This window comes from Dermacentor variabilis, chromosome 4 (assembly GCF_050947875.1).
Source record: "Dermacentor variabilis isolate Ectoservices chromosome 4, ASM5094787v1, whole genome shotgun sequence".
Lineage (NCBI taxonomy): Eukaryota > Metazoa > Arthropoda > Arachnida > Ixodida > Ixodidae > Dermacentor > Dermacentor variabilis.
This window is the reverse complement of record NC_134571.1, coordinates 143,590,030-143,610,299: the sequence shown is the minus strand read 5'-3', so window position 1 is coordinate 143,610,299 and position 20,270 is coordinate 143,590,030. Positions and strand designations below refer to the sequence as shown.

Genomic DNA, 20,270 nt, shown 5'->3' with positions numbered 1-20,270 from the left:
AAATTGGGCTAATTGTGGTCGCTGATGCATTCTATGGTCCTCATCCCATGAAATAACTCCTTATTATTTGATTGCACACTGATGTTGATAAAGGGCGGACATACCTAAGCAGGGCTACTTTCTGTGTTATAAGAAACCTGTTCGAACCCTAAAGCCATTGGGGGTCGTCATCTGTTCCCCCGTAGGTCGCTGAGCAACGAATCCTGACAGCTCTGAAAGATATTAAAGCATTCTGACTCCTGACACCCATTCCTCGCTTGTATTCTTATGTTTGTTATTTGCATTATTATTATCTATGCCTACGCAAGTCATTCGTGTCCTTTGAATCCCGCAAGTGGTTCCGCAAGCTTAGCAAGACCAAACGGTATCCGTTGTCAAGATAGTTGGTGCAGCAACAAGCCCACTCGTTACAGTCCCAATTGCCATAGCAAAATTGCCATAGGGAAGCTGGTTTAATGCCATCTCGGGATAGTAATTCTGGAGTGGGCGCCTTATCGTCATTTGTATTTATTGTCAGCGCCACCTCGCTAACGAAAGCGCTGAGCTGAAAGGGGAAAGGAAAGTGGGTAGAGCAAATATCGGCAAACTCATGACTCCACTCCCTCAAACATGCACTGACCCGCCGGTGCTAGGTTGACTGAGTAGAATTTTAGTGAGTCTCAGTCTGAGTGAGCCTAAAGCAAAAAAAGATGTTCTGATTATTTTTTTTTACTATACGGTAAATTATTTTTAAATGCATCGCTAAAAGCATTGCGACGGTGGCAAGGTGAAAAGTTTATCCAAGTGGTGCGCACAATGCTATGAACCCCTGTATTGAGGGCAAAAAAGGGCCCATCAGAGAATTGCGTGACAGCCGCGTTATGGGTAGCACGACGCTGGATCGCACGCATGCGCAGAAGTTCCCCATTCCTTAGGACACGCGCGCACGCGCACGCACACATACTAGATAGAGGTACACGCCTGTAGCTCCAGTATGGAGCCGACGCAGCGGACGCAGCGGCGGCGACACTCAGACTAGACGTGAGGCCACTTCCACGGCTCTCACTGCCCGGGGCTTCTTGTATTGCTCCTAAATGTGCATGTCCACATTTCGCTCCTTTGCGGCACGACAGAGGCGCTTAGGAAGGAAAACGAGGTAAGCCTCGTCGCAGGCGAGCGCGAAGCATATATTGCGTGCAATGCGAGCATAGTTTCGCTTTCTCCGCAAGCGCTGCAGGGTCTGGCGATGCCGGTGGCGCCGGCTACTTCGCGAGAGGCGAGCATGTTCCGGGTGTCGAGTTTGGTTGGTTCAGTTAGCGTCAGCGTGGCACTCGTCCTACCTTCTTTGTAACACGCGCATGCTGCTTAAAGTGAGCGTTTGCGTTGTTGAGTTGTTCGGATGCGGCGCTGGCGTTCATCGCAACTGATCACCGCCTGGAGTGTCCATATTATTGCTATCGCAATACAAAATTCTAGGTGTCTGAAAAAAAAAGCAATATATTTATGAGGAACGCCATAAGCGGAGCTCAGAAATAATTCTGCCAACTAGGAGTTCTCTTATGTGCACCTCAATCTTAGTACGTGGGCGGTTGCGGCATGTTTCTGTTGGTGGATCGGGTTACCTCTTTCCTCACGCCATATCGCGACGGCGAAATGCGCAGATGAAAGCAAGCGCCTATACCAGTTGGCGAAACTGCTTTCATACTGGCTGCTTTGGTGAGCCAGCTTTAAAATCTGGCTCACAGAATGACAAACATATCTAAATAGCCCGCAAATTCCGAAGTACAGTGCGTTTCGAGCACAGGACGGTCTTTTGCAGAGACGCTCTACTTCTACGTATTCACTGATGTAGTGAGTTTATGTCTGCAGGAAAAAATCAAACGTATTTGAGAACATAGGCTCCAGCGTGCACTTTGCCCCTCGTACACCTTGAGCCGTCATTTCCAAATCAGTAAAAGATCATAAAGCAAGCCAAAAACATTCTTTTCTCGCCTCATCCCAGCTGCGGCAACATTACCAGAGCGCACGAAAGCCTCCCCGACGCATGAATAGTCATCGCTTGCGGGAGCCGAGGCGCGGAGGAGCAGCCGGCCACGCCCAGCTTTGAAGTTACGCCCTATCCGTGCGATTGGGACGACCGGAAGAAAATCAGCCGGCGTTCCCAAATTTCGCATGCCATGGTCGCAGTTACCATGGCATCATCATCCCCCATCTCGTCGGTCACCTGCGAACGCCGCTTCTACGTAGCCGCCGTGTTGTCAGCACTACTTTTCTTTCTTTTTTGCCATGCGTCGCTTTCTGGTTCACAAGTTGCGCTGAAGAAGCGAGTACCTTACTGTAGTGGCCTTAGCGTTCCCCACTAAAAGTCATAGATGGCAACTTCAGTCTCCATTGCAGAATCATACGTTTTCTTGATTTCCGCCAAGTGTCTGATCCTGGTGACAACGGCGACGCAGCAACTTCGGAGACAATGGCGAAGAGCGAAAACGATGGAATGTAAAATGTTGTTATGGCCCGCAATATAGGGCACTGCTTATTTGACCTCCTCGTTGCCGAATGACATCATGCACGTTTAGCTACTAAAGCCACTATTGTGCTAACTGCTCACCGTTCTAGCTAACACTGCGACGGTGCTTCCCCCACCAGAAGTGATGCATTGCGAACCGAGTGTGCACAAAGATTTACAACGATGAGTGAGACGATTCGACAAGCCATGAAGATGACGATGGTGTGGGTAGCTTTCGCGTGCGTACCCCTTCACCTACATTGCCCTATCAATATTGCCTTTCTCTGTTACTAGTACATTAGTATACCCCCGTCTACGTCTCGTCCCCGTCACAATATATCCTTACAAAATACCGCCTCAGATTGCTTCTTTTTTTGTGCGTTACAGCATTACACCGCCGAAGCAAGACAGCCACGATAGGGCGTACCTATTTCATTCCGTTTAGACCCTATTTATTTCTCGGCCGCCACGTTTTCAACTTTATAGCACATTCGTGTCCTTCGTGGCAAGTTTTCGTGCTATCTTTTACCGGAGCATTCTACATATTTTAGCCCGAAGCCTTTCCATACCTCAATCCTCCAGATAGAGCGAGGTGCACTAAGCCAAAAAATGTCTTGTCACAAGTGAAAACATGAGAAAAAATTCATTTGCTAACCACCATTCACATCGTAGCCGAACGGTCGAAATGCCAGAGTACCCTCTAAAAATTTTAGTACGAAATGATAAGTTATTATGAACTTTCTGCGCAATAACTAGACAAAGACGAAAGAGACGAGACCATCGCGAGCGCTCGTATTATAATATTTACGGTATCACCCTTTCCGAGTTAGAACATGGGGTCTTTTAAGTTGTTCATATGACCCTCCTCTCCACTCTGCAAGCGCCTCGGCAATCACAGTGTGAGGTTCATAAATTACCCGCGGAACTCACAATCTTTACCAATCAAGTGTCAAATGTTTCACACAACATTCATCCCGATAGTGCCTACCATGGAACGATGCCTAATACAGATACCAGTGCATAGTTACCACGCAGACTCACCTCTTTGTGGACAATATCCTTGAGTTACTTCAATGTCATCCAGCGCCACTAGGGCTTGCTTAATAAAGAATACAATCCATAGCTGAAATGGACACATATAAAAGTGGAATTACTACGCAGAAAACGGCCTTTTTTACCAAACTACCATATCGACAACAACACGGTCAGCGTATCTTTACAATTCCTCGCAATACACAACTGCGAGCATTTAGCACCATTTAAGCGGCACGTCGTGACAGTATTCTTTAATAGAGAATGACTAATTTTCTAATTCAGAGTGAATACACATATGCAAAAAAATTACAATGTAGCAAGCGCAGATTTCTAAAAAGATGGCCAGCGCATTTTTCTTTTAATCATGCATCGTATTGTTGCGGTGCGCACATAGCAATCGTGAAAGCAGGATAGGTCACTTTAATTAGGTAAACTGGCTTGATTAGGTATGCACCTGGGCTCCCTTCCTAGTTGTGCGGAATTTTCCTGTTTCTCAAAATATAAATGATTGCGCCACTATTGAACGAATTCTGGTATGATTCGGTGCCTAATTACACAACATTCGTTATTAGGTGTGGGAACAATTAGAACAGTTCGTGATGCAAGTCCAATGAGGTACTAGGTATCTTATATGGCTGTGTTGGTGCACTGGGTTGTAATTTAATTTAATAAAACGACATGCGCAGCTTACACAGAGAATAGGTATATACAGTTTACAAACAGCATTCTGCATTTTCGTATTGCCTTGAATACCTAACCTACCATATATTATGAGACGAAATGCCCATTTTCTTTATCTGCAATCCTTGTCTTGACGAAAAATGTAAAGATATTGCGTACTGCTTCATTACGATGCACTTTTCCACATATTTAGCACAGACTCGAGAGGAACGCCATGAGCACGGAGGCCATGAAAAGTGCAGGTGCAGTATTGGATGTGTGAGACAACGTCGACAACAGACAACACTGTTCTCTACGATGTCCACATGAAGCCGAAGTTCGCCAGCGTTGATATTGTGGTGTAATGTGTGTACAGTAAGCAGCTCTCTACAAGGTGCTACACCATCAGGTTTCCTCGTCTGAAGGCAGAGTGTCCTCAAAAAAGCTATTGTATGGTATGCTAAAAGACTGAACAGCTGTAATAGAAGCTTATTCTGTCTGCTAATTCACACATATAGAAAACATCCCAGAGACTAGCTAATGTTTTCTTTTTCAAAAGTTTCCATGACACCCGGCATTACTATGTTTGGCAGCACAATGCCGCTGCACACTCCTCCCCCTTACATTTAAGAACATCCACATTCACAAAACCTGTTTTATATGACGTCGTTGCGGATGGCTCCAGATTTAGACTGATGAGCACAATCGGATGACTTGGCGTCACAGAGGGCGCAGCGCATCATGAAAGATAGAGCACCACATAAGTTACGGTGCTGAAATTCAAGTTGTCGCCCCTGACATAAGTCCTCCTTTCCCGAGACAAGTCGACAGGGTATGCCGCAGTTTTACAAGCATGTTCAAATGCTACCAATGTGTCGCTAAAAACGTTGCACTTGTATAAATATTTCAGGACGTACCTTGAATTTCCCCTCGGGCCTCTTGAAGTTCACCAGCACGTGTTCCCATTGGTGGCTTGAGGGAGCGGTGGCAACATATAGCCGATCAATCCCTGACCACACGGTGAAGCTGCATTGTGAAATTCGCGTGTTAAGTACGTGAACTTTCTCTTGTATATTCTCTATAGTGGCTTATTTCCTTTCTTGCGTCTTTATTTACGTTCCCTTCACGCAGCTTGGCGGCTCGATAGTTCATTCTTGAGACCCAGATTCAAATAAGTCTTTGGTTTGTTTTTTGATGCCCAATGCATTTCAACCAATACGAAAGTATACTACCACTGAAAAACTGCTATCATGCCTAGTCCCATTCAGATAACTTAGGTAATTTATGGTTTGTCTAAGTACGCAAGCAAATCCTGTTCTTTCCTGTTTGGGCTTTCGAAGCTGTACTACTATTCGTAGCATGGCTCTGCCTTCGATGACCCACTTTATATGTAAATGTTTCTGAGTATGGTCCGAACGTACTATTTGGGCAAGCAACGTTACAATTAATCAACCAGATCACGCGCCCGCCATTAGTTTCCCGGAGTTTGCCGATGGCACTTTTCCCAACTACTCGTATAAACCGCAATGGACTGAGAGTTGAACATATCCTTCAAGGTGCAGTTCATTATCGGTTCCCCATCCAGCTTTTCAGCCTCTCACGAATACTTACCTGACGTGCTTTGAATGGACGGCAAACAGCCAGAAGCTGAGGCAGGCCCCTTGAGTTGCGTTAACGTCTAATTCAGGACTTTTAAATACAGGAGACCCATAGTCGTAGTCAATATCGTACTTCGCATATACGAAACGTCCTACAAAGAAAAGAAAAAACAAACGATCTCGGCACATGCACACTTGGACATCACACAACAAAACAAAAAGTATGTGCAGTATGAACGCCGATTTTGAATTTACCTTCTCTAACTCACTGGTTGAAACAAGACTGACACCGGATAGGTTAAACAAATGTTTTTTAAACAAAAAGCACACATAGCTCGCTCTCCCGAATGGGTTGAATTCAATTGTACAGTTTTACGTTCCATAACCACAATTTGATTCTGTGGCACGCCGTAGCATGGGACTCCGAATTAGTTTTTACCACCAAAGGATCCCCAATGCACGGGACGTGGGTGCTCGAATAGTTTTACTCTAGGTTGTGAAAATGAAGCTTGTGATCGAAGCACCAAAACAAAAAAATTCCACGGATAGTTCAGCACCAAGTGCATCTACACTTCGGCCTCTGCAGGCACTGCGATGTTTGCATCGTTATAGCTGAATTTTGGTCCCCGTAGATTTCGCGTTATTCAGCTGACCTTAGGATAAAAAGGGCACCTTGCACAATATCTCAACAACAAACAATAGTAACACCCAAAGCATGCCTGCATTCTGCGCGGTTGTCATCAGTTTTATGTTTTTGAAATGATATATCCTTTCACTCGACCAAATCACCTTTGTAAGCTTTGAGGGTGTGGTCGGATCGCGGAAACTCGGGAAGCTTGTTGGAAGGATCGTTGAGCAACCATTGCTTCGACAGAACATCCTCGTTCCAGCCGCACATTGTGCCATCTTCGAATGTGCAGTGAGCTGTAATAAAGCGTTGTGCATGACAATCAGGAACTGCGACACGAAAAAGAGCAGCAGCAGCTTGTCCGGAATCATGGAGCTATCGGCGATGCTACGGTTCCAATGCACAGCACAGAAGCAAGCATCTTGGAAATCAGAACTATGCTACACCTCAGGAAACATAACCGGATAAGCAGTTGTAGAGGGAGTGTTTCGTTTTATGTCGCAAGAAACATCATCGTACGTATCTGACTTGCAGTAATGAATTTAGCGTGGCAAACTCGATCACCGAGAAGGGAGGATATAAAGACAGGACGAGCGTTCATATTGGCCCCTTTCTTTCATCATGTTTCTTTCATCATGTATATATATATATATATATATATATATATATATATATATATATATATACGGGCAACGAACTCATAACCGAATTTGGTGGATGCTTCTATTTATCAGAACCAGAGGTCAAATCCACAAAACTTCTCAGCAGTAAGTGTTGCTTGCCATTGACCGTCCGCATCCGCTGTGAGTTATGTCGAACATCACGAGTGGCTGGCATCTGCGCTTACCAACAGTAATCACTAACAACTTTTTTCAAACAATCCGAAGCACTCCTCGCACAACCTAATCAGATAATATAGAAGTGGCGCCGTACCTGGGCAGGTATTCTGTAAGAGTCCATTAGGTGGACATTTCCATTTCGGCTGCTGTTGAACTTCTAATTGGCTAAGCTGCGCTGCGAGTCCCCAGTGGCCAGCCGCCACCGCCAATCAGTACTTCAGCAGGAGACGAAATACACATATCTAATAGGTGGACTCTCACAGAATACCTCCCTTGATGAAAATATCAGTTATACATGTTTGTGGAAGTCAATAAAAAAATTGTTGGGGCTGCAGCTAAAGCACACTAATTTCAATTATTTTTAATTCCAGGAAGTGGTTATAATGTAGCGAAATGTGCATGTTCTGGTCGAATGAGCACTAGTGATATTTTTATTGTGCAATTTTACTACCTATATAAATAAACATTATCTTTAATGCACTTACAGCGACACGTAGAATTACTGCTGTCAAATCATCTAACGCATTCTCATAGCTTTCTTTGGTATCCTTCAATCGAAGTGTAATTGCTCTCGGCAAGAAGACAACATGAATGTCGCCATCTTTCTAAATGCACAGCAATGTTCGCAAGACCAATAGTTAGCAATGTCAGTACTGTGCTTTGGTAGATGTGATCTATACTTTCTAAAGAATATAAACAGAACAGATTGGCAGACACACGCTTCCAGTCAAGGCTATAAGTCGTAATTTGTTTCCTTACTCAAAGTGAACAAAAATATTGTTCTCATACAAAACATCAAGTAACACACTCGTGAACGTGATATGAAATTAAAATATGTGCTATCAAGGAATATAATGTTACTTTTATTATGAAAAAGATGCATGACAAATTTCTTCTGGTTCAGAATCAGGCATATTCTTCCATGAAGCCTAAAATTCAGCCCACTGACGAAAGAAAATTCAAGCGTGTAGAAAGTTCGCATACTCACTGGGAGAATCCGATGTCTCGTTTCGCTCGATAGCTGAAATGAAGAAAGCCGAACTGTCAGTTCCAACGCAGCATTAGACCACTGCTAAGTGCAACAAAATAGTGCACAAAAACTACCACAGCCTGGCTAACATCAGTGACAAAGTACATTACTTATATCTACCCAAGATGTTCAATGTTGTTGCTAAAGCAATCGTCATCCTCTGCTTCGCACTAATGACCTCTTCGTCATCGCAAATACTGGTTCATAGCAATGAGGACATTCCAGGCGCATTTCTGCCGTCGGAGTCGCCGTTACCGTGAGGCTCCGTTTAAAGTCCCAAGGCGATAAATGGTCGCCGCGAGCCGTACTCTGTATGTGTGAGTGAAAGCGTGCGAGGGTGAGCCGGCGATCCGTCTCAATCTCAGGCACGCAAAGGCTGAAAGCGAAATGGAAGCACACCGCTTTCCGTCGCGCGCAAGGCTTCGGGGGGAGGCTATAGGGAAAGGGGCGCGTTCTACTCGGGGCGGCCCGGGGAGCTGCCCGCGCCTGGCCGGGTTGCTTTATCTTGAAAACCTTCTGCGATGAGTATAGAGTCCGCTCTGCGCTCTCTTTCGCGGCGTAGTTCCCGTTAATGCGAGCAGCTGCACAAAGGTCAATTCGCTCGCTGCTGCTGCCGCGTTTCCTAAGTGCAGCTTTTTGGCAGCGAGTTTCCCCGGTCATCGAGTGAGACGTGCTCATCTTGGCTTGTGCGCGCATGACATCACGCTTGTTAATTTAGTTAGAAAACCTATGTTTACAAGTTTATATGGCCGATAAAACTGGCTCAGGCCTCGACGCAGAGCGGGCGAATGGGATGACCTGCTGCCGCATTGGCACACCCGGTATTGCGTGATGGGAGAGTGCATCGCCGTGACGCCGCGTCAACCTCGCCCTTGTTCCCGGAAGCCTGTGTTGTCGGCGCATTTCGCGTCCGTGCAAGCTCTCGTCTGCGTTCTAACTAGGCCTCGGTAAGGTAAAATCAAAACACGCCAAGCGTTTCAACGCCCTCGCTTGCTCGCGAGGAGCTCACGACTCGAAGGACCGCTCAGCAGCGTTCAATTGAACGTTACTGCTTTCCCATTCACTATAAGAAGTGAGTAGGTGCCCTCGGATTGTTCGAACCAGCTACCAAGATCAGCTTAAGTGGCTTTGAACAGTGCTAGAGGTTGGCTATCGCACTGCAGTGCTCTCAACCGTGCTTCTGGCGAAAGAACCCTGCGCGCGGGCTGTAGCGAATTGAGCGGCCATGGCTCTAGGCACCGGCCTCACAGTGTGTCAGCACCCTACACGGCGTCGCGCGCAGAGGAGATTGAACGCGGAAAAACGGTTGAGAGCGCTGCAACACGCGGGCAGGCTTCCTTTAAAAACTGAAAAAAAAATCACCTCCCAGCATGTACATGGCCACAAAATATGTCTCTTCTATTTCTCGCGTGGCCTTGTCTTTCAATCTCGAAAGTACCGTTGTCTTAACACACAATTCAAATAAGAGATTATTAGTTGAACTTTCATTTAAACCTTAGTAAAAGTAGTGAATTGTTGCGGCGAATTGTAAATATTGTCTGTTAATACAGTGATAACTAGGAAGAAAATATTCACCGGGGGTTACGATACACCCTAATGCAAAGTTTGAGCGCAACTAGATACGTGTTGCCATTTCGCGATATATTGGCTAGCGTGGACCATCTGTCTCGTGCGGCAGGTTGCCATCGGATCGAAGAGTGGTGCGACTGCGTCGGTAATCTGGAAATCGCGAGAGGCAGCTCATGGGTGAGGCGTGGGCGCAATTCACACCAGCCGCCACAGGCAGACTCCCCGACGACGTGCGCTGCTATCGCGACATCTCGTAGCCTTCTTCTCTGCACAACGCGTTTCTTCTCACGCTTGCGCCGTACCCTCCTCCTCCGCTTTCCGCCTCACAGTGCCACTGCACCCTCCTCGTCCTCTTTCCTCCTTATGTCTTTCACACGCACTGTGCTCGTTCGCTTGGTTACGCCGAGGCTGGTACTCGCAGGAGGAACGGATGCCTAAGCGCTGCTCTCTAAGAATTACATCATATTGTTATGGAAGGATGAAAGAAGAGGGAGGACGAAGAAGATCGGAGACGCTAGCTGCTGCGTGTTGTTGGTGGCCAGCCATCTTAACTACTCTGACTCAGCCTGTATATATACATAGTAAATATAGCCTTTCCATATACGCAACATCCCCGTAACAATATGTTTCTGAATTCCATCTACAGCGCAACGAAACGCAAGTGGCCCTAAAGTGAATAATAAAAATGCATAATTGATCTCAGTTAATGAAGCAATTAAATGGATATAAAGGATACTCTAAACAGCGTCACATGACGGCAAACCAACGGCCATAGGTTACATTCAGCTGCGGTTAACCGCTTTTGTCAGAACCTTGGCTCAAGTTTCGTGAAACGCCCCCTATAGCCCAGGAAGTCACGACGTGCTTTGGAGTCTATAGCAATAGGAACCCTCGAGTTGGCGCTGCACCTACTAAAACGCATTCATAATATTTCTTTGAGGATTTGTTAATGTTGCACATGATAGAGAACAGCTCGATTAACAAAAGACGTGGAAGACAGTGACATCCTTTGTCTCCGGTTGTTTGCGCTCTTCTTTTGCAGTATTCGGTGCTTCCCTTTCTGCTGCTTCCAGTAATATTAAAAATACCGCCACCGAATGAAGAGACAATTCTGCAATGGATCGAGTGGTCTAATCTATCTTTTGCCTATATCATGCCAGCTCCTGATCTCACATTTGGAATGCGAGGCTGTCAGAATGTCTGTATGCTGCGTGTCCAATCATAATTATATTTGGCACTTCCCCTTTCCCACTCCCAAGATACTGGCATTACCTGTCTCCGAGACGGTAGCCTGCACCGAGGCGATGGCCATGGTGCCGTTCGTGTCTTGGCCCCGAGTGACCTTTACCGCCAGCTGACAGCTAGCACCCCGTTTCACTGTCACGTTCAGCGTTGTCCACCGGGACACTTCGGGCATTCCGACAGTGGACTGCAACTCGGTCTGCGCCTTGTCGGAGGCTTTTCCGTAGCAGGACACGGAGAGATTGGCCGTGGTTATATCTGCGCAATGTGAAGGACAAACAAGTGCGTAAAAGAAGCAGAACGAACATCTCGGCGCATAAATGGGAATATTTCATTTAAAAGGTACACCACGTGCAGTCAACGTAGGCGCAATACAAAGTGCTTGCCTGCGACAAATTTGCTAGTTACAAGGTACACACTGTTTTTTGTCCGTCATTTGCACAGCAATTCTACCGCCATGCGTTAAGTAGCTCTCGGCTGTATTTATTTGCTAACTGGCGTCAGCTTATCTTGAATGAATATTTGCGATTATTTTTCCCTTAAACGTGTCCTTTGTGGCACAAGAAAAAGAAAAATTTTCCGCAGTGACGCAAGAAAATTACATGTTGCGCGTCCTGTAAGAACCGTATCATCTGTGTACCATTACACCCATTGCACAATTCGATCAACGATGTTAAGTGACTACCGATAGCTGCGCTTTTCTTTCTGGCGGGTATATGCAGATTTTTGCTCTCAAAGGCGTTGCATGCGATTCCTAAGGTCATGATTATCCATAAAACAAATATACAGAATGTTAACTTTTTTTCGCTCAAGCTTGAAATTACCGCTGTAAAAATTGCTTAACAAATTGCCTCTTCACTTTTATTACTTCTATTAGATAAAGTAGTCGAACTTTAATGCTTTCTTTTAAAAAGTTATGACTCTCTCTTTGAACATTTCATTTATTAAGCAAATGCATCTTCGAGAAGTCGCTTTTTAGCCCAACATTATAATAGAACTACTTTACACCCTTTAGGCTGCTAAGCCCTTTCTCTCCTCAGTATGGACCACGACGTGGTGATTGGCGTCACAGTTACCGTGCTATTCTCTCATCTCTCGCGTACGTGCTTCCACACAGGGCTATCATAGTCCAGTGATACCTGTCTGACATATGGGACGAAGCGCGAGACTATACCTGACGGTTTTTTTTTTTTACTTTCACATGCGTAGAAGCCATGTGCACGCAAACATGAGAATTCTGCGTTCGGTAAAGGGCCCGTCATGAGGTCTGGCCATGTTGAGCTGACAAGTGCACTGCGAAAATTGCACACTGAGCATCGTGCCTGCAAAGTGTTACACCGATACGCGACGCGAAAAGAAGGTCAACTTTCAAACCAAACGCGTGCGCCTTTTTCCTCGCGGGCGCAGCGCCACCACCTGGATAGTTGACGTCTATCGCACAAGCACGCCTACGCACATGGCAGCGTGGGGACGTCACTCGCCGACACACGTGACTTCTAGAATTATTAATGGCAACATCAGTTATTTCTTTGACCTGTTGCTTAAATGGACGACAAGTCGGATGGTTTAGAGAAATAATAAGACCTACAAACCGAAAGACTGAAGTTCTTGGCAAAGAGGAACGTACTTCCATTTTGTCTGTGTAAATCGAATTGATTTCTGGGGATTTACGTGGCAGAACCACGATTTGATCATGAGGCACGCCGTAGTGGGTGTCTCCAGACTAATTCTGACCGCGAGGGGGTTTTTACGCGCCCCCCACACCACCAGACATAGGCGTTTCTTGAACTTCGCCCCCGTCAAGATGCGGCGTTTCGTCTACTTGTTCGCAAGTCCTACATTCGCACGCAAAAAAAAAAGGAACTACCTGCCATCTTTCTTTTGTTTTATTTTTTTTACCGCGGTCCACAGCGCGATTGTGCTCTGTGATCACCTTGCGCTCGCCTCAGTGCCCATGTATCACTGATGTGTACCGCTAATGAGGTGTTTTCGTTCAGCGCGAAACGAGACAAACGCACGAGCTAGACCATCACCGGAAGTGCGCCGCGCAGCAAAAATGCCAGAAAGAGAAAAAAGAAGGCGAAGCCCATTACTTATTTGTCACGAGACCTTCTGGCTCCGGTATGGGAGAACGTAGAGAAGGAATTTCGCTTGCGGATGCCATACGGAGGCAAGTTGAGAGGATGTCTATGTTGGTGATGATGCTCGCCTTCTAAAATCATGGGCTCTGGGCACTTCAAATAGTTCTATCTCTGCTATTATTGTGAACTAATTTCAAAATTTCTTGCGGCGGGACGCTCTCTCCAGAGGGCACGGAACAACATCCAGCGTGTAACCAAAATTTGCTATGTGGCCTGGTGAGGCACCCTTCAAGCGCTGCATAGCTGGAGCACCTGCACAACTTCGCGCACGCCATAGTATGTGCGGAGGCTTACCAGTAATACACAATAATTACTTTCGCATACATATTTGCGCCCTCTGCCGGCAGACGACAAAACTACCGCGGCGAAGCTTGTATCGAACCAGCAGGTTTCTAAGCGACGCTTTTGTTAAGTTCGGCAACTACGCATTGGTGTTATTTTACGTTGTTGTCACTCCATGGTGTTGAGGGGCAAAGTTCTAAGCACCTTTCCCTGTGACTTTCCTTTCCTGGCAAACTTCTTGGAGGGACGAAAAATAGGCGCCCTTGTGATGTTTTATGAAGCACGGAGTGCGAACCTACCTCAAGCACGGTTATCTAACCGGTGTACATATTGCTATTAAGCAACTAGCCCAGTTTTCAGCGGTATTAACAGCCCCCGTGATGACAAAGGCTGATGCAGTTCCTCGCGAAAGCTGCCCGCAGAGGGCTTCGATTATACATAGAGTGCCCTACTGAAGCGCCTCAATTTAGCATGCACACGTGAGACGCGAGATGGTCATCGTTCTGCGCGTGCGCAGTTGGATCCCGCGAGATCGTCACGTATTTGCAGAACACCTGCGCGCGTCAAACTACGAAGACGTACATTTTAATACTTGGGCTTTCACGCAAGACGAGCACTATAGTGGCACTTACCTGGTCCTCGCCTGTAGTACGTAACGGACAGCTGGGTGTTGTCGTTCGAAGCGTCGAACAGAGGGCTAAGTAGCCGCACGGTATCGTAACCCGCCCTGAGCCCTTGTACACTTGGACCCTTGGGGTCTGACTTGCCCGCGGTCAAGTCAAGGTAGGCGAATGGAGGTGCATCTGCACGTAGGTAATGGGGGAGGGTAATTGCAACATCCGAACAAGATTTCACTAATTTGATAAGAAATTCGTCCACACCGGGAGAACGAGACAGACGTCTGTGTGAATTATTCCTTGTTCGTCCACTGCTGATCAAATTATAAGTACCCCTGAGTTGAGTTTAGTGGTTGTAGGCTGCTGGTGGGATTAGCCTTGCAGTAGCTGCCGGCAATTGCTCCACCGCAGCGACACTAAAAATACATATATCACATAAAACAGACACAGATCTCACAACAACACATAATCACTCCTAAGGTCGCCATGTGGAGGCCAAATCCGTGTCCTGCAGGTAATTTAAAAGAAGGCGAGAAACCTCCTTCCTATCTAACTGGTTCCCGCGCTGGAAAACAATGTGCTGAAGAGAACTGTGGGGAATTCCTGTCTTCTTCAGGGACCCGAATAACACACTCCTTTCCGCGTTACACAGAGTACAGCACATAAGGTAATGTTCTATGTCACCGCACACACCACACGTTGAACATAATGCAGACAACGCCAGGCCAGTCTTATTCCATGCAACCCCCCTTCCCTTATTCACGAAGAATATTCCCGTGCGCTAGAAGTGCGTAAAATATTCGAGCGGTTATGGGTAAGAACCAGTGATGACCAGTTGTAACGAATACGTTATTGGATGTACTAAGGCAGCGGAGTGATGACAATGAAACGAAATCATTGCAAATCCATATTTATTAAAACCTTTTCTCTGACGGCCTATAGTTAATGCATACTGGACATGTCATTAATAAGATCGCAAAAAAGAAACTCAGCAAGAAGGAAAAAGGAAACGGTACCCTGCCCACTCCTTTCTTTTTTCTTTTGTGCTGCGTTTATTATTGCGTTCATTATATTTTGCAAATTTTCAAGTTCGGTAGCTGCTTTGTATGCTAGCTACCACTGAGCGTTGTGATTTAGGCAAATGAATACCAAGGTGGCTTCTTCGACGCAAAATAACTGGCTTACAAAAGTAGCTTGCTTATGCTTCAGGTATCAAACTAACTGTTCGCGTGCGTCCCCAACGACTGATATTGCTAATGACGCAGAGTATTTCAAGGTGGCATTGTCAAAAACCCTACAGAGTATATAAGAATATATGGAGGTCAATATTGGTGGACGCGCAGAACCCTAAGTACACAACTTCTAGCTTTTGATAAAACATATTTAGATTATTTGAAACAGGCGTTACAAGCCACCAAAAAATTGGAGTGAGAAATGCAGGGCAGAGGAGTGCAAAAAAAAAGAAACGAAAAACGCCACGGTGCGAATTGTCCCTCGCAGAGCGAACTAGTACGAGAAATTCAAGGCGACGTCGCCACCCGTATTTTTCTTTTTCGCTCGTCTTTTGGGGCGAAATAACGTAAAGATATTTCAATTTGTATCTACATGCGAATCTTATTTCCAGCACTAGCCCTTCAGGATTGGCGAAACAATTTTCAGGTCATCCCTACTTAACCTCTCACGCGGCTTCCCGAAAATCTCGAAAACTACCTTATATGACGTGTGGACAGCGATTATGTAACAAAATGCGAAAATAATATATATATATATATATATATATATATATATATATATATATATATATATATATATATATATATATATATATATGTATGTATACACAACTGTACACCTCTGTCGCCTTTAGCCCTACGTTATCGGTGAAAAAAATAATTCGGCTGTGCTCAGTTAAACTCTGTCATACGACGTCACAAAACCGCGAAAACTTACCGCGTTAAAGATGCATTATAATGCCGATTGTAGGGGCCGAAAATTTTTCAGGATAGCCGTAGATCGCCCCGCTCCGAGAGGAATACCACACAGCTGCCCACGCACTGCACTCGTACTGGCTGGTTGAAGTTGTCGGCGGCAACGTATTTTTCGTAGTATAACAAAAGAAATTCGGGTGGCAGTATAACATTGTCGAGCCCTTTCGGCAATGCATACGACACCGCTCTGCCCACTCTTTTGCGCTGGGGATCCGTTTTAGCAACCTTTTAGGCCTTACGTTGCACGCCGGCAAAAGTTTCGTAATGCCACCCCAAGCTAAGCAAGGGGAAGCAGACCAAAGGTAGGCGTCAGCAGCGCACTCCGCATCCGGGTATCTGCTTTCGATGCGCTAGCCCGGACCCACCGATACCCTCTCCACTCACGCGTGCTTATCGCCTCTTGTACACCAGTTATATACGAAAAAGCTGTCAAGGTAGGCAATGCTATTTGCTTTCAAAGCTAATAAAATTGTCCTTCAGTAAAAAAAAGGCGACAAATTTGATTGGGCTGTTTAAATAACGCTATCGGTAACCGCCCGATGCTTTCGTCGGCAATTACGTAAAGTTGACATCAGACGATTGGAATGAAGTGATTATGTGGCCATTGGCTTACTAAGGCAGTGATAAGCATGGCGGTTTTCCTATTATTGATGGGCAGGGTAACTTACTCTTGAAGGCAAAATATTTTTTTCCTTTTAGCGTCCCTTAAAGTAACATCGCTGCTCGTGCGAACCTTCTAAGCGGATAAAGTGACAGCGGCATAGCCGCAGGATATGCGCAGTGACTGAGCGTCGAAAAATTTGCACGTACCCTTTGCACGAGGCACGAGTGGCTGTTCTCGAGGCTGCTCATACCGACCCGTTCCTACGAGCCAGCGAAAGTTTTCCTGGAAGTCGTTCACGTAGCCGCAGATGCCGTCATTGAAGTTACACTCAACTGGATGGACGCAAGGCTCTGGTCGCAGGACGACGTCGTCCAAGTCCACATATTGAGTCGTGTCGGTTCCGAACTTTGCGCGGAATACCACCTTCGAAAAAGCAGTGAGGTACGAGTGCACAAATGCGACTTTAAGAACAAAAAAAAAAACGCCGGAAACTATGCTAGGTTGATGATGCATCTACACTGAAATATTGTACAGATGCCCTCCATTGGGACGCTAGATCTACGCTGATTTTGTACAGTACAGCGAAGTTTAAGAATAAAGTAAACTTGAAGCAAACCCAAAATTCATCTTAGATATCGGCGCCTTGATTTTCTCTGATGGAAAAACTGTTTTCATAACACCAACTAGGTTGCAACCTTAAGGCCCCTCCATCATCGTTCGAAGTCTCTCTCGTCCAAGCATAGGGGGTTTCTTTCTTTTTTTTCATTACGTTTACACATGTTGGTAAGATAGCCAATGTCATTTATTGAACGTTGGCATAAGTGCATTGCTTTCAATTCCATTCCACCTTTTTAAAGCGAAGTTATGGGCTTTCTGAGCAATACGCAAATGTATTGGCTTTATCACAAATATGTCCATCAAGTCGCGAACGCAACAGTTCTTTTTTTTACACCTCGCCATAAACGGTAGTTAAAAACCACCGTTTTAAGCAAGCAAAGCTTAGCCATCACGAAAGTTTTGTCATGGACCATACAAGCCGGCAGATAACTGCTGGAGTGGATTGAAGGCCTCATCAGTGGAACAGAGTAAACGACTGTTGCTTGCAACAAATCTTGCTTAAATTTTCCTGCGCAGGCTTCATGTAAGATTGCCATTTTATTCTCTGATGAATGTCCTACCAACCGCTTGCTTGCCTAACAATCACTTTAGCGATGCAAATTTTACGGCAGGCCCAGCCGTAACCGAATTCTCAAACAAGAAGGTGTCAAACAGCTCAACTATGTTGCTTCTTTCAGAGACCGAGTACAAAGCGTGCGCATCAACTTAGTGGCGTCCTTTCGCACTTATCGTTTGTCATAAATTTGCATGACAATATTTTAGGTGTGTCCATAACCTTCTCTTTTTTTCTGCAACTCTTACTTTGTAAGGGCTGTAACGGACAAGTAAATAATTGCGTCCACGTAGTTCAATTATTACGTATTTACGAGATCTTGGCGCCTTGAGGCTGACCGGGTGCTCCTTATGACATAAAAGAAATCCAGAGTAAATTCAAGATACCAAGCCGGCACCCAACAAACAAAAGGTAAAAGGCACGAAAATTAGACAGTGATGTGAAATAATTATACACGGAAACAGTTAACAACACGAATCATATAAATCAAAATTTAACATAAAATAATTGCACCTAGATGTATGACAGACCACTCACAAAATAGGTCATATAAAATAGATTAGAACCCAAAGTCAGCTGACATACGTTAGAGTCAAATTAAAACAGAAGTCACATTTACCATATACAGAAAACAGAACAGCAGGTTGTAGAAATTGAAATTAATTTTGCCACAGAAACAAATAACAACTGCAACCGATAACTTGCAACAACATTACTTCCTTCTAGAAATATCTTGAGAGTCACTATCGCTCGCTATCATCATCGTCATCATCATCATCACCACCATCATCATCATCACCACCACCACCACCTCCACCGCCACCACCACCATCATCAGAATTGAAATACCGACTCAGTGGTGCAAAAGTTATATTCCTATGTTTTTTGGTGATAATCGCCGCGATCTTCAAGGCAACTGCAATGTGGAGCACGCAGCCCCAGAATCTTGACAACTGTCGGCTGTCGCTGAAGTTTAGTGCGGCTCTATAAATTACACACATGTTGTTGCCTTATTTGCAAACTTCGTAGTGCTTGGGCACTTGTCAAGCTGTGGTATTTTCTTCTACAGTCTTTTCTTTAATGGAATTTGAGATAAAGCTGCTTTTGATTTGAGCAGAATTCTGTAATATTCGATTTTGTTAGTGTGTTCCTCAGTGTTGTGCTGCTAGCGCTGTAGCGAGCAAGGAGAGCGAGCCGGGCGAGAGGCGTGCCAGAAGGTACTTTCATTGGTGGAAACACCCATGACGTCACCTGCGCTTCCACCAATGAGAGCGCAGTGTTCGGGGACGTGACGCGAAACGGTAACACCGCAGATGCTCTGTCTCTCCGCGCATCTCGGATGTTTGGCGCTGAGTCGCTCTTCCCTAAGGGTAGCAGAAAGAAGCGCCTGTTTAGTTATTTTATGAACCACTATATATCAGGTCCTTGTGCAAACCATTTAGTTATTCTTAAGAACTCGCCTGCGGCAGATAGCTAAATTCGAGTGCTTGAGGTTGCCTACTCGAGGAGGTGTGCACTACTTGCACGAGAAATCAAAATCCATAATCGCCTGATTAACATAAAATCACTGATTTGGCTTTTAAGTAATTATCCTGTGGCAAATATTGCAATTTATAAATCGTAGCTGGTGAACGTGCAAGAAATATCCTGTCAGAATAATTGTGGGAATCGTGATTTCGAGATACGTGCCATCACACGTGTAGTCAGAATGAATTGTTTCACTTGCTTTTTTAACGAGACACCCTTTCATGCAATGAAGCGTGGAAGTAAGTGGACCACGAGTGCATTTCCTCGCAACGTTTGGTTAATAATACCACTTTGAAATTGATGACATCTTGAGAATTGTTTCCTATTGAAACCACCCTGCGATCTCCCTTGCTACAACTTGTAGATGGCAGTATTTGCTCTAAGGGAATTGGCTGAAAAGAATTAATTAGTGATTACTTTTGTGCCTTAATCGATAATGCATTTTCATTTATTGTTCAAACAATATCCGCCTGCTTCAGCCATATGATTTACGGATTAGAATTGCGCCGTCTCCAACATAGGATGTTTTTTTTAATACCGAAGATCTGTGCAGAGACACCCGGCATATATATATATATATATATATATACTGACCCCGTAGTATCGCGGAAATTTTGCCGCGTCATGGTCACGGCGTCGAGAGCAGCAGTGCCTCGCTGGGAATGCTGCGGCGCGATTGGCAGCGATATGCTTGGAAAGACGGGCAGCACTTCAGCATCGGAGAGGAACTCAGTAGTTAAAACGAAAAAAAAATACATCCTTTATACATAGTTGCGACGAAGGGGAACCAGGCCCTTCAAATCCCCAGAACGATTGGGCGAATCCGAGATTGGGAGCGAGAATGCACCGCCACA

At 45.4% G+C, this 20,270-nt stretch overlaps 1 protein-coding gene across 5 annotated transcripts in view; it reads right to left on the bottom strand.

Annotated features, from left to right (window-relative positions):
- Nucleotides 1-20,270, bottom strand: part of LOC142579872 (MAM and LDL-receptor class A domain-containing protein 1-like) — a 245,253-nt gene that overhangs the window by 142,120 nt on the left and 82,863 nt on the right. For all 5 annotated transcript variants that reach the window (XM_075690505.1, XM_075690509.1, XM_075690507.1 and 2 more), the window contains exons 19-26: nt 16,925-17,141; nt 14,142-14,312; nt 11,117-11,344; nt 8,234-8,266; nt 6,568-6,702; nt 5,792-5,930; nt 5,098-5,206; nt 3,527-3,608 (exon numbers count right to left, since the gene is read on the bottom strand). In XM_075690505.1, coding sequence (XP_075546620.1) covers nt 3,527-3,608; nt 5,098-5,206; nt 5,792-5,930; nt 6,568-6,702; nt 8,234-8,266; nt 11,117-11,344; nt 14,142-14,312; nt 16,925-17,141 — 1,114 coding nt within the window. The remainder of the gene's footprint in view (nt 1-3,526; nt 3,609-5,097; nt 5,207-5,791; nt 5,931-6,567; nt 6,703-8,233; nt 8,267-11,116; nt 11,345-14,141; nt 14,313-16,924; nt 17,142-20,270) is intronic.